Genomic DNA, 20,352 nt, shown 5'->3' on the forward strand with positions numbered 1-20,352 from the left:
AGAATAAAAGAAAAGGATAATGAGCACAGAATCCTTTCCATTTCTTCCCAGTTAAATCCAGGAATTGGCCACAATTCCCAGTTTAACCTTGGTTAAACAGCACTGCTGATTTGACAGGAAATCACTCCAGCTGTCAGCCCAGGCCTTGTGCACCCCTTTGCTTCTTCAGGTGACAGAGAGCAAAAATAAATAAATTTATTTCACATGTGGGCAATTCTGCTGCCCATCCAGTGTGTGAGGCTGGCACAGTAAATGAGAGGTGATTTTGCCACAAGGTCTGAGCCTTTACCAATCTTTCTGACATTTGGAAATGTGTGAAATGCAACTGATAAAATGGCTTTAAAAAAATCTCTCTTGATTCCTTTATAAACCACTTTTTCTTTCTTTTTGAAAGACCTGAATGGCAGTTTATCTTTAAATGCTCTTTGGAATGAGAAGGAATCTTCTCTGACAAGTTACCTGCAGTGCAGGAGCTGTGTCCTTCAGTCCATTTCTCCAAGCCCTTTGATAGGAGCTGAGGTTACTCATTTCAGTAATAAAGTGCAGTCATGGGTAAGTCAGATCACTTTATTTTGTATAATAAAATTAGAATGGAATGATTTGTACAGGAAATACTAAAATACTATTTTTGTAAAAGGTAGAATGAATATTTACTTAGATAAATCATATAAAATTATCTGATTTCTACCACAGAGATTTGAAATGATAGTTAGAACTGATTTCAGGTCACTGAATATATTTGTCTGTACCTAATTTGCTGCAATGTCTGTAGAATTACATCTGAAAAGGGATGGGAAAATAGCAGCCATCCATGTCTTTCATGAAAGGAAAACCAGAACAAAACATATTTACACAAGTGCTGTAGACTTGACTTCTCAGACATGTAATTTTATGTTAGTTTTGGCACTGAAAAAGGAGAAGTTAATCAGCCCCTGAAGGATGAACATGGACACGGTTTAATGGAGTCAACAGGAAGAAATTTATTCTAGGTATTGTATTTCACTGTGAGCAAACTGAGTTCTCAATAGGACCCTTTGAAATTTAGATGAGAAAATTCTGGATTTTTCTCTTAAAAGTGGAGGGTGGGCTGCATCCTGAGGGACCTGTGCAGGTAAGCCCAGGACACTTCTGCATTTTCCTTCATTTATTCCATGGATACAAAGACAGTTGAGCTTAATGAGAGATTTTTGAGCCTGAATCTTTGCCAAAAGCTGAATATGATCCTCATGTTTTGCCTGTGTGTGTCAGGATCGCTGTCCAGGCTGTTTGAAATGCAGTGTGGTGATGGACAGGGATTGTGAAGCATTATTTGCCATGAATTTTGGGATTTCAAACAGCACCACGAAAATTTCATGGCATTTCCAGCATTCATTTTGTATCAAACATAATGAAATGTTACACTGAGGGAATTGGTACTGGGAGAATATGAAAATAAAGGGATCCTCTGAGGTAGAATGAGTTGATTTTTTGTTTTAGCTTCTGAACTGTCTTTTTGTGGCTCTTCCATCAGGTGTAAACATGGGATCAGCTGGGTTTAACTTAAAAATGTAAAACAAACCAGTGTTTTCTTCTCAGCCCACCTGTAGATTGAACTTCTGGGGGTTTTAGCTAAAAATACTCTTATAAATAATATATAATAATAATATAAGTACTCAGCAGATTTTCTGAATGAGTCTCTTCCTTTCCCATTCTTCCCCATTATTCTTTCTGTATTCACTGAAAAGAAAACTCAGAACTGGGGGGGCCTGGAGGAGGCTAAACCTCCCCAGCTCATGGGAGAGCTCATGGCTTTGGGAAAGACACATCTAATCTCTTAATGCATGGCTTTGTGTCAGGAAAAACATATCCCATCATCTTCCACATAAAACATATCCCATCATCTTCCTCAGAGCTGGGGAACCCTCTCTGCTTTAGGGCTGACCATTCCCAGGGTAGATTCATGTGACTTGAATGTGGGATTGAGGGGATGAGGAAGGAAACCACATTTCATTTCATTTCATTTCATTTCATTTGTGTGTGCAAATAATGCTATTTATTTACAAAGGTAGGATGGGCTGGGGATGAATGATGCTAGAGGTAAATACAGCTTTAATTTTATCACCTCCTATCTTTAAATCCACTGACTGTTGTTCTTGTAATTGGGAATATATTGATGTGAATGAAGGCACACAGAATGAGTGCAAGGAGCTGAAAATGATGATTTATGATGTGCTATCATTTACCAGAGCAGACACAGATGCATTCAAGTGACGAAGCTGTGATTCAGTCAATCTTAGCTCCCAGTTCTCTGCTCTTGAATCCAAGCTCCTGCTGGTGCTGAGCAATGTATTTGTGGAGATAAAATCAACATTTTAGTTCCTGCTGCTGCCCAGCCTGTGGTAAATCATGTTCATTGCCATGAGGTATCGTGTGGCATCTTCAACTGCTGCGTGTCATGGGCTGACTGTAAATCAAGTGCAGTTGGTTCTGCAAGGCAAGGAATTGTTCATTTAATAGAAATCACATTGCTCCAGCAAAGCAGGCTTAAAATAGAACCCCTGCATTTAAGAGCTGTTATTTACTCCTAGATTGGGTCACTCTTTAAAGAGGCAACGCTGTATTTTCATAACTTAAATTTAAGGTGGGATTAACAAATTGCATCTTGTACATTTTTAAAACCTTTTTTATCAATTATTTCTATTGAAAATTATTTTTTTTAAATTTACTGCTGCATTTCTACAAATTCAATCACATCCTGTGTTCCCCACTGACCTAGAAACCTCCATTAACACCAAAACAGTGGCACATAAATTATTATTATTTTTTGTACTGCTTAAAACACCACAAGTAATTATATACACCCTTATTAATTGCATTTTCAGTCCCCTAAATAATTGTATATTCCTTTTTGAGAATAGAATTGTCTTGTGAAATGGAATAGAAGGCAGTACTTTGGAATTAGAGAGAATATTTTGGTAGCACAAGCTTTGAGATGTGGCTTAGCTAATGTACTAAATCACCCTTCATATGTTAAAAGGCGACCAAAACCCACAATTAAGGAGTAATTGCATTTTTTTAGTCCCCTAAATAATTGTATATTCCTTTTTGGGAATAGAATTACGTTGTGAAATGGGTGAATGTAGGGGTGCTTTAAGATGTAGCTCAGCTCATGTACTAAATCATCCTTCATATGTTAAAAGGTGACTGAAACCCACAATTAAAATTTTAAACTTATTTAGGAGCAATTGTATTTTTTAGTCCCCTAAATAATTATCTATTCCTTTTTGGGAATAGAATTTAGTTTTGAAATGGAATAGAAGGCAGTACTCTGGAATTAGAATATTTTGGTAGCACAAGCTTTAAGATGTAGCTTAGCTAATGCACTAAACCATCCTTGATATGTTAAAAGACGACTGAAACCCACAATTAAAATTTTAAATGTATTAAGGAATAATTCTATTTTCCTTTTTGGGAATAGAATTATATTACAAAATTGAATAGAAGGCAGTACTTTGGAATTAGAATATTTTGGTAGCACAAATGTAGGGGTGCTTTAAGATGCAGCTCAGCTAATGTACTAAATCATCCTTCATTTGTTAAAAGGCAACTGAAACCCACAATTAAGGAATAATTGTATTTTGTAGTCCCTTAAATAATTGTATATTCCTTTTTGGGAATAGAATTGTGTTGTGAAATGGAATAGAAGGAATTATTTGGAATTAGAATATTAGAATATAGAATTAGAATATTTGATAGCACAAGCTTTAAGATGTAGCTTAGCTAATGTACTAAATCATCCTTCATACGCTAAAAGGCGACCGAAACCCACAATTAAAATTTTAAACTTATTAAGGAGTTGTTGCTATCACTGATTAGACAGTCAGCTGTTGAGACAGTAGCTTTTATATAACAGGATATTGTTTTGTTCAGCACGTTACCACATTTGGCAAACTTTTATCTTAATGCGCCTATGGGGAATTGCAGTGTGACCTCAATCTCAGTAAAGCCTCGGTAAAGAGGGGCTGGAGCAGAGCTGGCGGGAGGTGCCAGGGCCCTGGCCCAGACTGTATATTTGTTATCACATGTTAATCAGATTCATCATTCTGTTTAATAAAGATTTCAGCTGCCACGCGAATGCATAATCGGCTATGTCTGAGTGCCCGTCTTTTGTCTCGAGCAGATTGCTCCAACTGTATTAAGCATCATTAGACAAAAATGACGACCTTATTAATTTGTCCTTTCTGTGTTTTCCAGCAGATTGGGCCTCATTATTATGCAAACACAGTACACAGAGCGGCACCAGAAGTAGCTCATTAATGTTTCTTTCCCCTTAGTACGTAACAGATTATTATTGTGAAGTGTGCATGAAATAATTGCTAATTATGTGCCTTAAATTGTACAGTGATTGTCTGTCTCGGGGTTTTTCACCAGGTTTAGAGCATTGGGGAAGGCCATCAGAAGCTACAGGTTAACAGTGCTGGAGCCACTAAAGGGGAAGGGAATCACAAAACATGCATTTTATCACACATTTTCCTGCCTGGAAGGAGTAATTAGGACAGCTCTGGATTGCTTTGTAGTTACCTCTCACTCCTCTGCTTATTGTAAAAGAAATGACTCCCAGCTGGCAAATAATTTAATAGATCTGTCTGCCCATGAATGGATGCAGGGGAGTTTGAACCGTAAAAATCCAGTAGATTCTTGTTGCAGCTTGAGTTGGTGTGGATCCCTCATTTCCACACCACTAAAATCTGGATTTCCAAACCCTGCTCCTTCCACCATCCATTTTCCCAGACTCTCCATTCAGTGTCACTCTCCTTAAAATTTGTGAGCATTTCAGAAATGACATGTCAGGCTTTGGCATGGCTCTGCAGTTTGACAACTTTGTGCTAAGTGTGTAATTGGTTTAAGCTGGGAGTGCCTGCCCCTGATCCATGGCACAGCTCCTGTAATCTGCTGCCACTGGAGCTGATAAGACTTGGCCACAGCCAAAGTTTTTGCAGCGCTCGAAATAAAATCCTGATCCATTAAGGGTTTGCATGGATTTAGCTTTATAAGCTGGTTTAGAAATTGTGAGTGGTCAGATCTTGGATCCAGGCTTTGTTGTCGAAGAGATGCCACGAAAAGCATGACATCAGCTGGGGTTTTCCTAATGTTGTTCTTGTTGACAGTCTGAATTAAATGTGGCTATTTCACAGTTCTTTATTCTATATGAGCACTGAAACAGGTATACTGGAGGGTTAGAAAAGAACATTCATCTGACATTATTCCATTAAATAATTGTAGTGGCTGACTGCATTTGTTGATGTTGCATAGTTGCTTGTGCTGATACCACCAGTTAAATGTGATGGTGGCTTCATACAATTTAAGTTATAGTAAATGGAGCATGTGAGCTGTAAATATTATTTAAACATTTCACACAGATCATTACTGACTGTTTCTAAAGCGCAGATTCATATTACACTTCCAAAAAATCAAAATTAAATCGTGTGGAAACCAAATTCTCTTTACTGCACTATTCATTGTTGGGCACATGGATATTGACTTGATAAATCACTTGACAGATAAAAATTGAAAATAGTTGCAGAAATAAGTATTTACTTGCATTATTTGAAATGAATATATTGCTATTAATGTAGAGGTTCTGCAACCATGATCATCATTTTCTTTCTGAATTTTCAGTGATGCTATTGCACAGTGATATTTGTCTGTATTGTCAAATCAGGCTGCAAAGGACTCATGTCCACATTTCCTTTGGACAATTTTCCTTTTCCTTCACAATTTGCATCTTCCTGTTCTTTTTCTGCCCTGTGTTTTGCTACTTTAACTGATCTGTTTAGTTACCAATTTTAATTAATTTAAATAGAACGCTTTGCTTTTATTGTGTGTTCTATTTCACATGTGGGCTATGACCCTCACATCAACTCTTGAGCACTTGCTGAGGAGAATTTCCAAGAAATAATGTTCTGATGGCCAGGGAATATTGGAACTCACCTGAGTTTGTGTCAATGGATTAAATATTTTCCACGAGTCTGGCTTTCCCCTTCTGGTGGTGTGCATCCAGAGATGACCTTGGAAAAGGTTTTTCATGTTGCTTCTTTCTGCTGGTGCCAGAATCATTTGTCTCCCAGGAATTATCTGTCTGAATTGCTTTCCTTGAGCTTGACACTGAATATGTTTCTTTACACTCAGCCAAAATGTGTTTGTTCCTCCTGTCTCAGTCAGTAGATCCTCGCTGGGATCAGTGCTGTTTTCAACTCTCTGGGAATATTGTCTGCTGAAGCTTTATTAAAGAAGAAAAAATGGATTTATAACTCTGGGAAGAAGCTGCAGAGTGTTTTAGTAAACGTCTCTGTGTGTGTTTGCGAAATCTGCCATGTATTTATCATCCCATCCATGCTTGCACTGCTCACTGGGAAGGCTCAGAGCTCTAAGGTGTCAGGGACTGAATATTTTATTCTTTCATTCCTTGAGGGCTATATTTAAGTGAAATTAAATCCTATTGAGTGAGAAATAAATGTCAACCTCTCAATCCTGTCCTGCAGTTATCAGTGCTCCTCCCTGCTCCTCCTCCCAGAAAAAGCCTGAAATCTAAATTAGCAGAATTATTTGGATTCCACTCTATTGAAATTGCTTTAAAATATGTAATAATTTCTTTCAATATTATTTAAGGAGAGAGAGATTTAAAAATACAGGGAAAAACCTGATATTGGGCTGGTGCAGTGTGTATGAATAACAAAATCTGAGACACAGCACTGTGATTTATTGTCTGCCTGCTGCTGATAATCAAGTGATCTTTCATCAGGCAAGGCCAGTGCTCACTGAAGCTCTGAGTGGCAAAATGCAATCATTTTACTTGTGCAAAAAGAAAGTTTGGCTTAAATAAACTCAGGCACCTTTGCAGGTGAAGCTGGTTTGGAGGGAAGGGGAGCTGGGAAGGTTCTGCCCTTTCCCTTCTCCCTCACTCTGCTTCACCAGGGCAACTCCTGGAGGAACTGCCCTGCAAAATGCACCTCTGGCATGGTTTGGATTAAGAATAATGCCATTTCTGTGGGATTATTTTTATACTGGCTGATGTCAGGCATCTGACTCATGGTACAATCCCACAAATGTTTTTTATCACTAAAATGAGATCTGGGCTGCGAGGACACAGCAAAGAGTGCACTGATAGCTGATGCTTCAAAGCTATGGAAAATGGCCAGTAGCAGCTGCTGAAATTCCAGCTTCAACATTCCAATTGTTTTATATTCCAGTGAGCAGCCATTGTTGCAGGCCAGTGTTTTATGGTGATTATGGCAGGCCCAGGGTGCAGCTGCCACTGACCCCTCCAGCGGCCGGAACAAAACCTCCCTTTGTTATCACTCTGGGAAATGTCTTGGCCATTGTGGGGCTGAATTCAAACCAGCACTGCAGTCATGCACAGGGAAATTAAAAGCTCCACAATTCACTGACAGGAGTCTAGATGTCTATATTAATGATTGTATTCAGGGCTTTTTAAAAATTGTACTTTGGGATCTTGTTACGTAATTAAAATCGAGGTGAAGTTAAAGTATCTAAATTCATCATAAATTTAATAGACTGAACTCTCCCTTCCTATAAATTTCTGTGCTATTATAAAATGTAAATCTCCAATCAAGGTAAGACCATTGTAATTTAACTTTTAGTCTCAAACTGAGTGTGCTTTTAAGTAGTTGGACAGCAGCTTTACTAAGTGATAGCCATTTTTCACACTTTGGGAGCCAAGTGGCTGTAGCAGAATAAAAGAATTAGATTTGTTGCAGATGTTTCCTAACTCTGATACCTCTGGGTTCTGTGAGCCTTTCCTCTTTGCAAGGAAATTAGAATAAAATTGATTTATATAATGTGAATGTGGTATTCTAGATTTACATAATTAAACTCCACACAGCCTGTGGTATGCAGGGCTACTCCCTGTAGTAGTTCAGTCTGGCTTGCTCACTGTAGGAATTCTACTTTGAGAGCTTTTCTACTTCTTAAATTGCAACCATACAGCAATAATATAAGGTAGGGGGGGTGAAAAGACAATTACCACCATTCTTCCATATGTAATTTGTATATGGTATTGGTTATTTTTATTGTTGGAGTTCATAGTTTCTTCCTCTTGATGGAATTCAAACATTTGGCCAAATTCTTTCCCAGAAGTAAGTGAAGCCAAACATAAATTTGGTTCTTTCTCCTCTCTGAATGGCTTGAAATAATAATAATAAAAAAGAATTGGCCAAGATTTGAAATTTCCCTGGTGTTTATAGAGAGATGTGTGGCTGTACAAAGATTGAGCCTTGTCTTTCTTCAGGGGAGGAACAAGGCTATCAGATACAGCAGTACCTCAGCACATTTGAATTCCCATAAATCCTACGTGACTCCAAGCAGATTGGAGCTCTCTGTCTTACAGTTTGGAGGTTAAAAAAAACCTTCTCTGTAAGTTTGGCCTGTGCTCATTAGGTGCTCTGAAATGGTCAGGGTAAAGTTTAAATAATCTGCATTATTTCTGAACAGGGACTGTGTCACTCTTCTGCCATCTTCGTGCTTCTGTGGGTTATTTTTAAAGCATAATACTTTTTAAAATTGGATGTTTTCCTTCTAATTGATCTAGAATCTTCCATGTATATGCAAGACCTCTCATATTTTTTCTTTGTTAACACAGTATAGAGAATGATGGCTGTAGCTTAGGATAAAAGCAAAGAACTGTTCTTGGGCAGTTTTGACATCAAACTTTTCTATTTTATAAACCTCAGCTGCAGTTCACACTTGTGGAAACTCTAAGTGTCCCTCTTATTTTTAACAGCAGCCCAGGGTATGGTTGAAAGAGGCATATTTCCATTTTGGCTTTTGTTTGAGCAGCTTCCAAAACATCATTCTATTTTTTTTTTTTTTTTATTTTAGAAAATTTGCCAAGTCTAGCTCAGATTAAGTTTCTCTGTTAGATTTGTTCTTTTAAGCATCTGGATCAGAAATCCTATCCCATACTCTGTAGTAATGAAACATTTGGAAATCATCTGAGAAATCTCGGTAAGCCACCATAGTCCTGTGCATTCTTTCTGAAGTAAGAAATATGTTTGCAGAGTAGTTTGGGGTGGGGTTTTTGGAGTCAATGTTATTTTGTTTGAACCACCCCACCAAGAGCTTACACCTCATTCCCCTGGGGCACAAGCAGGTGTTGTTATCTCTTAAATGATTGCCATCTCTTTTATCAGTGCACAACACTGAGATGCAGATAGATTCCATGCCAAATTTTAACATTCTCTGATATTTATGGGTGGAAAAATAAATAAATAAAGGTTGTTTTTATTGTAACTCATAAAGCCACAAGCTGGGGAACGATTTGGTTGGGGTTTTTCTGATGCATTGTGCTATTTATGCTTTTTAAAAGATGAATCCAGGGTGGAAGTTCATCAAGGCAGCTAAACCCCCTGTTTTACTGGTTCCAAATGAATCATTAGAGTTTATAGTAATAGAGAAAATGATTTTCTCATGTCATAAATGGCAGAGCCATTGTACAGAGTTGATCTGCTCATGCTGTAGTGTGAGTATAAGTTTTATTGAAGAGCAGAGTTGGTTGAAGAGAAACAGATCTGGACTGCAGGGGTACAGAACTGGCACATCCTCTTCATTAGCCTGAGTCTGTCCATTGAATGGAGCCCTCAGAAAGGATGGGGAGAGGAAGATGAGGCACTTGGGGAATTTGGAAAGGGATATGTGTGTTTTGCATTACTTTTTAGGCAAATATGTTTATTCACTGCAAAGAATTAGTGCTGTAGCCAAAACACTGCTTGCATTCCCCCACAGTCTGCTGTCCACATGATCCACTGGGATTAGGAGCCAGCCTTTGTTTTGGGTGGTTTGGGAAGTGCAGATGTCTGACTGTTAATGAGTAGTTCTTGAACTTTTTTTGAATTGATTTCCCAACTATTTTGTTGCTTTGAAAGTCATGCAAAGCCAGGAGAGAGCTGCCATGAATAGAAGCAGAATGTTGCTTTTCTCACAGGCAGATTTCAGCTCTCAGCTGATAAAACAGACCCCAAATATAAACCACTTGTTGCTTTGGGTTTTGTTATGAATGTCACCTTCAGGGAATGAGTCAGAGCCAATCTTCTCTTCAAGAGAGTGGAATTTTTACCCCTGTTGTCTTTTAAACTTGTGTTATCTAGTGCACTTTGTTCTGTGGTGTCTCTTGTAAAATTTCTTCCCTCACAGTTTGTATTGCAGCCATTATTTAGCCTGGCTGGAAAGACACTGGACAGTTATCAAAGAGGGCAAGTCAGAGACACTTATCAATAATCCAAATTTGTCCTTCACCTCCAGGTTTGTTCGGCTGCATTCAGGGAAATCACATTTGTTTGACATTGGCTGCCATAAACCTTTAGCCCACTGCTGTGTGGGTAACTTTGCATTTATACAATATTTAATCTGTGTGTGTGTGAATAATCAGATTTCTCTGTGGGATGTGCCTCAGGCTCATGGATCCATCCCTGGCCCTGGCTCTGGGGCATTTTGTGCACCAAGGGTTCCTTTCCCTGCCCTCCAAAGCTGGCCTGGCCTGGCCGGGGCTGATTCCTGGCACCTTTCTGCGTCACCCCACATCACTCATTTTTCTTTTTTCCCCTACATTTTGGGCCTGTTGCTCCAGTGTGGATGTGCTGGTATTGATGAAGGAGAAAGTAGCCAGGGTGGAGGTGCAGGACGTGGGGAGCAGGACAAGGCAGATGGCTGCTCTGCTAATGGGGCTTCTCCATTTGATCTCACAGGGAGAGGGACCTTTTCATTGTCACCATTGCTCAAAGCTCATTGATTTTTCATTCCAGCAGGATTTGTTTGCTTTTGAACCACTGCTGTGCTTTTATCATTACATGCTGAACCTTTCACTGGGCTGCACATTTCACTAGTTTTTTGATACTTGCTCGTTTAGGATTCCAGCACAGAACTTCTTCCTTCCCCCTTTCCATTGAGAACACTCCTTAGATTCTAAATAAACCAGGCCCAGTCATTCTTTTTTATTGTTTGAAATAATACAAAAGCAATATGATCTATATTCCACTACAAAATATTTAAATAAAATTTTATCAGAACACTTTTGCTTTCTAATTCTATATTTTATTATATACCAGGGTTTTTTCCCCTAAAAAATTAATTTTAAAAAGCATTTTCCTAATTTAAACACAACAAAACCCACAAAAGATACTCTGGATGAAAGGTCAGCTGTGTTCTGCAGCATTATTCAAGGTCTTCATCCTCTTCTGAAGGAGACTGGGGTGAAATGCCTGGAGATCAAGGTTGCAAAGCTGCACAAAGTTTTCTGAAGCTGTGCTTAAGCAGGAACAGCTGCACTCTTGTATTGCCTCTTTTTTAATTAGTTGAACCCACTTCCTCCACTCTTTACTTCCTTATGGGCTGGGTCTGGAAAACATGAAGATAAAGATTAAATAGAGATCCATGTTTACTTACTTCAGCATTTGGTTTTATAGCCCAAAATAATGTAACTAATTTTTCTCTTCTCCTCTATTTAGCATCTTATTAGTAATATTTTTAGAATAAGCTGAATCCTGATCCTTCAAAGCTTTGTTTTCTGCAGTTCCAGTTGTGCCAGCTGGCTCTGGGCATCAGCCAAGCTCTTCTTTAGAGCTCTTCCTCTACTTTCCAGCTGATATTTCACTGTGTTACCACAGCCCTGCTCCTCTCACGGAGCTTCCCAACCAGTTCTTTGCTTTGATTGCTCCTCATTAAGATGCTCTTGCTTTTCTTTTTGGCAGAAGCTGGGAATGTCAGCCTTTAGAGCCCGTTTGTCATCACTGAACTGGAGGCTGACTCTCCCTTCATGACTCTGTGTTTCAGTGACACAAATCTCAGCTCTGCTGGGTTTAAATTGTCACAATTTGATCTGCAGCAGAGCCCTGGGAAGGTGCTTTGGAAAGGAGCTGAAGCAGGGATGTCCTGACTGCACAAGAACACAAATACCAATTGTTTTGATGCTTCATGGCATGCTAAAGAAAAAACTTGCAAGGTAGCATTTAAAAGGCAATTTCTTCCTCTGTGCACTCCATATTAAACCATAAATACCATTCTAGACCTAAAATTCAAAACACAGCCTGAGTCTACCTCTGTTCTATGGCTTTTGGATCTACTCATGATTTCTTTTGAAATGATTTAGCATTCTCTATGCCATACTTGGAGAATTCTTAAAGCTTGTGGTGCCTGAGGTTTTAGGATTCCCTTAAATCAGCCCTGGGGCAGATCAGTGTGTGCCCAAGGCCCTGATCACATCCCATGGAGGGACAAATTATCGAAATGCTCTTCAAGAGCTGCTTCCTAAACTCCAGCAGTGTGTGTTCATCAGGGAGAATCATGGTGAAAAGCCCATGGGGAGGCCTGTGCAGGATTTTGGGCTTTTGGATAAAAAATTTCTAATTAGCAAAAGGGAACTGAGATAGAACAGGGTTTGAATGAGTAACAGGTTTGCAAACAAATGGAGAAATTGCTGCTGATCTTGTCCCAAATCAGATTAAAATGCCTCTTCTAGAACTGGGTGATAAGAATTTATGGGAATCTCTGGTTCCATACTAATATTTTTTAGGTATAAAAGAGGAAATATGCCTGATGATATTAATTTGCTGTTAACTAATATAGTACAACATCAGTAAGTGGCAGTTAATCTATCAAACTCGTGCCATGACATCTTACTTGTTGTTTTAATATGCTTTAAGCATGAAATGTGTTTTTCAGGTATGTTTTACATTTGCACCAGGTAATGGAAAGTACAATATATTATGTGCTTGTGCCCCAGAGGAAACTTTTAAACAAAAATAATTGAATGCAATAAATCAGGCCCTGCTCTGCCCTCTGCTTTGCATCTCTGAGCCCACACTTGCAGGGAGCCTTGTTGGGAGTGACAGGATAACAGAGCTGCTGCCCTGGCCCTGCAGATATTGGCTTTGTGTTCCAAGATTGGAGAATAAAAGGAGAGAGAAAATGAAACCATTTCTTCAATAAGTGACTTCTTTCTTTCCCAAGATTTAGGGTCTTATTACAGATTGCTATTACCATTGGTAGTAAGCCTATAGTTTTTCGAGTAATTAGGAACATCCACAAGCTAATAAATCTGCCCTGAAATTTTCATTTGCTTGTGGACATTGTATGAGTTTGTATTTAACTGTGTCTCTGCAAGGATGATTTATCAGGTGTTTGTTCTCCAGAGGTTTCCTCTGGGCATGATTTGATGCACAGTATGCTGAGATGATTTGATGCACAGTAGGTTCCATACCTGAAATGCTGAGATTATTATTCCTGGTTGCTGTAGGGTTTATTTACTCCCTTATCAGACACTAATCTGAAAGATTTCCTTGTCTTGGGAATGTGCAGCTTGGTTTAGTTGCTGCTTAGCAAGCAGGAAAATCTCCTAAGTCACCTCTCCTAGCATCTGGTGCAGCACCCTGTAGTGAATAAAACTCAAATATAGGGAATATTGCCCTCTTTTTTTTGTAAATTCAATATCTCACTTGATCATTTCGTGGCCATTTGGGCTGGGTTTCTCTAAAGGAGTTTTGCTGCTTTAGAAGTGGGGATGTGAACACTTCCAAGGGTATCTCAATGGCAGAGTTTTAGAAAGGAGGAATGGTGTGGATCAGAAATAATCCAGCAGAAATAAATGTAGCCCAGGCTTGCAGCCCTGGCTGATGAGCTCTCTCCCCACCCAGGTGTTTGTTTAGCAGGAGGAGATGATGAGAGAGGAGCTTCACCCCAAGCTGGTTGGACAAGCCCAGTGTGGTTCCAGTGCCAGAGCAGCCAGGCTTTGTTATCCCTGGTGCCACACAATTACTGATCTCAGCACAATAATGCTCTGCTGGGCTCTGTATAAACATTGAAAACACTCTCAGTGGGGCTGTCACCTCCCCTGTGCTTTTATCTTTAAGAACTGCAGCTCTAGAAATGAGCTGTAAAAATCAGCTTTTATTCTGATAATAATATAGAATGAAAAATCAAATTATTTCTCAAAGTATCACTGTTGATTTAAACCTGGTTTGGAATCTTCTCCTTTGTAGAGATCTGTTAAAAAACAAAAACAACTCAGCTTAAGACCTACTTAGCTTAGAATTCAAAATATTACCAGCAGACTAAGGCATGGTAGCTGAAACCAATTGCAAACAGATGGGATTTCCTTATTCTGATTGGCCATATGTTGCCAGAGGAAAAAAATGGAAAAATCCAGACAAAACATAACTCATCTAAAGGAAATGACCTTGATAGCTCTTGACTACTCTATGGATTTTTTTTAGAGCTAACACATAGAATATTTCAAATATTCTCTAAGGATGGCAGTGTTTGTAAAATAAGGGGTATGGTGCTTGGTGAGGTGGTTCAGAGGGAAAATACAGCAATGGGGGGGAAAACCCCACAAAATCCTGCCCAAAAGCTCTGCCACAGACACAGGTGTAAACACAAAGTACAGAACTGGTGCAAGTCTGAGATGAATCATTCCAAGCTGTTCTCCTGGGCATTCCTGCATGGAAATGAATAATAACTGCAAGTGTCTGAACAATGTAAATCACACTTGCACTTGGAAAACCTCTTAAAGTACAAATGTGCTCTATTTCTAATAGACTGGGAAGTTTATGGCTTTAAAATGTGCAGCTTTATGTGGCTAACTTCAAGAATAGTTCATACTCACTCACTTTTTGGACCTTAAATTCCCATATACACAGCAATTATTTATAATTGTTAAAGAACTAAAAATTGCTGTGGCTATAGAGAAATGTCCATTAAACCCTTGTAAAGGCACATGGATTTAAATTCTTGTATTATCTGTTGTATCTTTTATCTATAGGGTGTCTAAATCCATTAGGACTTGTCTGATTTGTCTGTAGATAGGATTTCTATATATTTTATGATATATTTATAAATGTGTACAAATCACACAGGTGCCCAGCATTCCCATATTTCGCATTCTGCATTATTTCTCTGTCATCTCTAGAGCTGCACCCACCGAATGTTTTTAATTGCATTACACATTTGAAAGTTGCCATAGGACAAACTCCATACCTTGGCAAATCCATTCAGGCTGGAGTTGAAACTCCTTCCCCAGGCTGGAGAGCTGATTGCACCTTGGGGAGCACCTCAAGGGGCTTTGGGTGGATTAATAGCACAACATGCAAAGAAAATTGACAGTAAAACTTTCACTGGTGTTTGCCTGAGCTCATGTAAATATGATACTGATGAAGTGTGACCAAATCCCTGGTTAAAAACTTCAACTGCTTTCCCCTAGAAGTTGGGGATTATTATGGAGGGGTATTATGCATGCAGAAAGTAATTGAGTATTTCTCCCAGTGGAGGTTTATATGTGGTGTTCAGGGGGTTCTGCTTAGTTTAAATTCTATTAAAAATATGTTTAAATTACATTAAAAATATGTTATACTAACATTGAATGCATTGTTGAAAGTATCAATGAGCTTCATAGTTCAGTTCATCATTTTGTTCTTAACATGCCCAATTTTGCCCCCTTGACAAACTGGTAGTTGTCTAAAAATACCTCTAAAAATGTTCATTATGATTAAGACCATTTCAAGAAGGTTTCTTAAGCAGTTTAAAGTAGTTTCTTTTACAGAAAATTACAGAAATAATTGAAATAATCTTCCCATTTTCCAAATCAAACCCTTCTGGTTTGGGGAAAACTTTGTAAATTTTATATTTTCATTGCTCTCTTAAAAAAGATAAAATAGGAGAAGTGACTCTCCAAAGTTATCTCATTTGAAAATTGATGTGTTGATGAAAATCAAGATATAGACAGAAAAAGTGTTTTAATATGTAGAAGTTATAATTTAAAAGCAACTTCAGCAAGCAGAATAAGGGAGCCCAGGAAATGCCATTTTTTCAGGGAATTAGGTTTAAAAAACTTCTGTCTTTCTAGTGTGTATTTGTCTCTACCTGAATGGTAAATGTATGGAGTGTATTTAGATACTTTTAAAAGGTGAATAAGAGAAAATTCTGGTGTTGTCTTTAAAAAGGAAAAACCCTGTGATCTGTTGGGGTAGCATGAAACTTTAGACATGTTTAGAATTTGTGGTGTGTACAGTGATGCACGAGCACGGAGTGGTTTGGAAGCAAAAATCAATTTGTTTGCACAATGCACAGAGACCAAAATTTGGAAAAGAATCCACCAAGCACAGAAATCACCGAAGAGAGACATTCTGGTTTGGGGTGAGCTCAGATAGCAAGACCATCTTGGTCAGGTGTTTGTCACCTTAAAAACCTTCCCTGGAGGGGTTCCAGGGGCTGCTCCTGGGCTGGAAGGGTTTGATGTGCAGCCCTGGAGGGTTTTATTTGCTCCCTGGTCTCTGTGCAGGTTGAGCCCAGCTCTCTCCTGGCCCAGAGCAGCTCTTGCTCAGGGAGGGAGCATCAAGCACGTGTTGAAAGGTTTGGGAGGAGACAGCTCTGGTAACAATGCAGAGTTCAATTTAGTGCAAACCTTGAGAAGAGCAGAAACAGCTGCTGAAAGACAAGGGAGGGCAGCCCTTTGTTGTTCTTAACCTCTCTTCTCTGGAGCTGTCATGGCGAGAAATAATATATTCAAAATAAGAATTGCATAGGTATCAAATCCTGATCAGCCTGAGCTCCTGTGGCCAGACCCTACCCTCCTGGAGACACACAGCAATGAAATGATAAAATGATAAACTGATAAAATGCCTCATCTGGCTGGAGGTGCCTTCTGGTTACAGGCAGACCTTGTGGAGGTGAAATACCTGAAAAAAACTGGCAAAGAAAATGTCCTAAAAATGACATTTTTATCACTGCTGCCTCAGTTCCAAAAGAATAATTGGAACCTTGATTACATTCGATTGCTTTGTTTGAAAATAATAATTAAAAAAAAAAGATTTCTAATGAGGAAAAAAAAGAATGAGCTCAGCAGTGAATGAGAAGTGTTTGATGTACATGAAAGACTCTGGTACTTTTCCTGCATTGTTGGATTGAATTGTGACTCCTTGGAGCAGGCTGGGACATGTGCCTTGTGCTAAATGGATTCCAAAAGCAATTAGAAATACTCACGGAAGAGAGCTCTGCAACAAGAATTGATTTCATTATTCCAAGAAGTGAAAACAAGATATTAATAGAGAATAAACACCCCAGCAGCTCTGGAAATCCATAACTGGAATCTGGGCTAGGAGTCATTAGAATTGTCCTGAGTTTTTTCTCTTCCTGGTCACTTCTGGCCACTCTCTGAAGAATGGTCTTGTGGATTCAGGTGGATGTCAGGTCTGGTCAAAACCAGCTTTATTCAGCTTGGTGCAGACCTTGGGGGACCCACAGTCCAAGCAGGATTTACCTCAGAGCAGCTTGCTTGGGAATTTGTCCAGTCCCCAAAACTTTGGAGGAAGGTGGAGATTTCCCTCCTCTCTGGGCTTTGCACTGCTCAGTTGTTCCCTCTGAGAGGACTTTTTGTTTTGTTTCCTTCAGTGCAGTGACAATTCCTCCTCTTGGAATCCTGAGCAGTCCTTGCTCAGGGGCCCTGGGGGTGCCAAGGGGTGCTCAGGGGCCCTGGGGGTGCCAAGGGGGTGCTCAGGAGCCCTGGGGGTGCCAGGGAGTGCTCAGGAGCCCTGGGGGTGCTCAGGGGCCCTGGGGGTGCTCAGGGGCCCTGGGGGTGCCAAGGGGTGCTCAGGAGCCCTGGGGGTGCTCAGGGGCCCTGGGGGTGCTCAGGAGCCCTGCGGGTGCCAGGGAGGTGCTGCTGTGCCCCCTTTGCCAGGCTCGAGGAGCCCATGCCAGGCTCCCTCCCCACTGCCCCTCCTGCTGCCCCTGTGCTGAACTGGCCCCAGTTTATCCAGTTTGGTACTGGGGGTTCAGGACTGGGCACCTCCATTTTGTCACCCTGCCACCTCAGGTGTGACTCTGAGTCAAATCATGCCAGGGCATAGGATTAAACTGCTGATTAACCTGATTTGCTGGATACATGAATCTTTAATTTTTTTTAACCTTAAAGCACTGTCAGAGGCTGTCCAACACTCATGCAAGCCTTCCCATGTTTTTAAATTATTATTATTAATATTCAGTTTAAAGGGTTTTCAGAATTTGGCCCCTTTCAATGAAAAATCTCCATCCACTTTCTAATCCAACTCAGAGCTAAAGGTTGTACATAGAGAAAAGAAAATAAACCCATCAGAGTTAGGCAGTAAGGAAATAAATATACTGTGGGCTGTAAAAGGGTGTTAGTATTCCAATGCAGCCTTTAATTTTTTTTTCCTTTTACTCTACCAGTATTCCAATTAAATTAAGTACCTTTTATGTGTGGTATCAGCATAGAGTGGATATTAATTTGTCTCTTGAGTTTGAGTAAAGAATATAGTTAGTATATTAACTTTCTAGTAAGGTCTTGCTATAAAATATTTATCTCTGGAATGAATATGATTATTGTAGGGACACGGTGCTTAGATGTTCATTGAAATGGAGCACATATATATTTCAGTAATCCTGCAGTGGTTTGTTTAAATAAATTAAATCAATAGAGGTGGAGGTGGTAGCTTTGGTAAGGTCTGAGACTTTCTAGACATCAAATAACTGACACAAAAACAAAACTCTCTTTATAATGGAAAGGAATTTCTTATACTTTTTGTAGTGTCCCAAATTCAATGTAATTTTTATTATTCTGATCTTTTTCAAATTTCCATCAAACATTAAAAACATTTGACCTTTGAAGAGAGGGCTTTTCCCCAGCTTTGATTTTGATCACATTGTGCATTATAAAACACTCCTGTTATTTAATCTGTGTTTTGCTACAGAATTACCAAAAGAAAACTTCCTGGGTTATCAAAATTATGAAAGTGCCACTGGGTTACTTCAGTTTTAATAAAATTCCTTTCCTCCTTCTCCCTGCAGGTCTCCCCATGGTGGGGAGGGGGCTTTGCTTTTCCTTGCCAGGTATTTGTCTAAACAATGTGTGCAAATGTGGATTTCTGTGGTGATTCAAAACTTATCAATAACACAAATGGAGCTGGTGTGGGCTGGCAGCAAGAAAATATTCTTTTTTAGTGGCCAAAATGCTTTAGTGGGCTGGTAGCAAGGAAATATTCTTTTTTTAGTGGCCAAAATGCTTTAGAAGCAGCCTTTGCAGGGCCCTCACATTTCTTGAGCCTTTCTCAAAAAAATGGGCTTTTTGCTTTCTTTTGTTCTGTGGGTGGGAACATTCATGATGTAGCAGCACAATGAAAATAATGGTGTGGGGGCCAGCCCCAGTGTGTGTGTGTATTTCAAACACAATCATTAGCCATGTTTCATCAGCTCTGTTCCTTATTGTACTTAACCTGGGGTCACTGTAATATTTCTTAGTTTTAATGCTTCCAGATTTATGAAAGGGTTGCTGATAAATTCTTTTAATCCAATATGGCTTATTGATTCATGTATTTGAAAGATCTTTAATATCCTCTTTGTATCTTTGATTCCTTAAGTGTTGCAAAAAGGCAGAAATTGGTAATTGTTGATAACAAGATCTCTGGGCCTTAGAACTGTGTCTCATTCATTTAAAGAGGATTAGGGGAGGCAGGAGCTCACAGAGCAGGAGCCAGGACAGAACAAAACCACAAATAGAATTATGGAGAGAACACACAATAGGTGGTTTAAGCATGTCTGTTGGAACAACAGCACTTGGGTAATCACGTGTCCCACCCTGGGAGAGGGCAGCTCACTTGTAAAAGAACCCCTGGCTTCAAATGCAGTGATCAAACCCCTCCTGAATTACAGATGTTTACTTTCATCAGTTCATTTGATTAGGGGCACAATGGAAGGATGGCATGCTAGAGGGAAAAAGCATTTTGTGCAGGAAGGGGAAACTTGCTGCTACTGGAGAGCCTCTTAATTCCTGTCCAAACTAAAACTGCATCTCCCCTGCATCAACTGAGTCAGCACTGAATTGCATTAAAGCCACTAAAAGGATGAAGGAATTAGAAAAGTACAAAAGCAAAACTTGTCCAGGCACAGAGCATTTCAACTTAAAAATGATGAACCAATTAGTTCATGAAGTGACCATCCAGGCAGTGCCAGTGCCTGCTCCAAGCATGACAGAGCAGACACAGCTCAGGCTCTTTTTTCCTTGCTCTTTTCTTCTTTCTTCTTGATGTTTCCTAGAGTTCTAATATTTTTTTCCGTTTTTTCCATCAAAAACCCATTCAGCTTGGCAACGTTCTGCTGAATAATTCATTTTGATCCATCCCCAGGGATGCCTGGGCAATCTGAGAGTTCTGCACCTCCTGATGAAGGGCCCAGGTAGTGCTGCCTGTGCTGTGAGTGTGCTGTGCACTCCTCAGCTGGGATTGGAGTCACACCAGGCATTCACCCGATCTGCAAATTCTGGCTCTGGCAGCTCTTTGTGACAGGTTCTGCAGGTCA

General features: G+C 39.6%; 1 protein-coding gene across 1 annotated transcript in view; it reads left to right on the forward strand.

Moving 5' to 3' along the window:
- Positions 1 to 20,352, forward strand: part of BRIP1 (BRCA1 interacting helicase 1) — a 94,656-nt gene that overhangs the window by 51,299 nt on the left and 23,005 nt on the right. Inside the window, exon 23 of the mRNA XM_054287437.1 lies at positions 395 to 552. Coding sequence (XP_054143412.1) covers positions 395 to 552 — 158 coding nt within the window. The remainder of the gene's footprint in view (positions 1 to 394; positions 553 to 20,352) is intronic.

The sequence above is a fragment of the Melozone crissalis genome, unplaced genomic scaffold (assembly GCF_028551555.1).
Source record: "Melozone crissalis strain CALT ecotype California unplaced genomic scaffold, PUWL_Pcris_2 ptg000057l_1, whole genome shotgun sequence".
Taxonomy (NCBI): domain Eukaryota; kingdom Metazoa; phylum Chordata; class Aves; order Passeriformes; family Passerellidae; genus Melozone; species Melozone crissalis.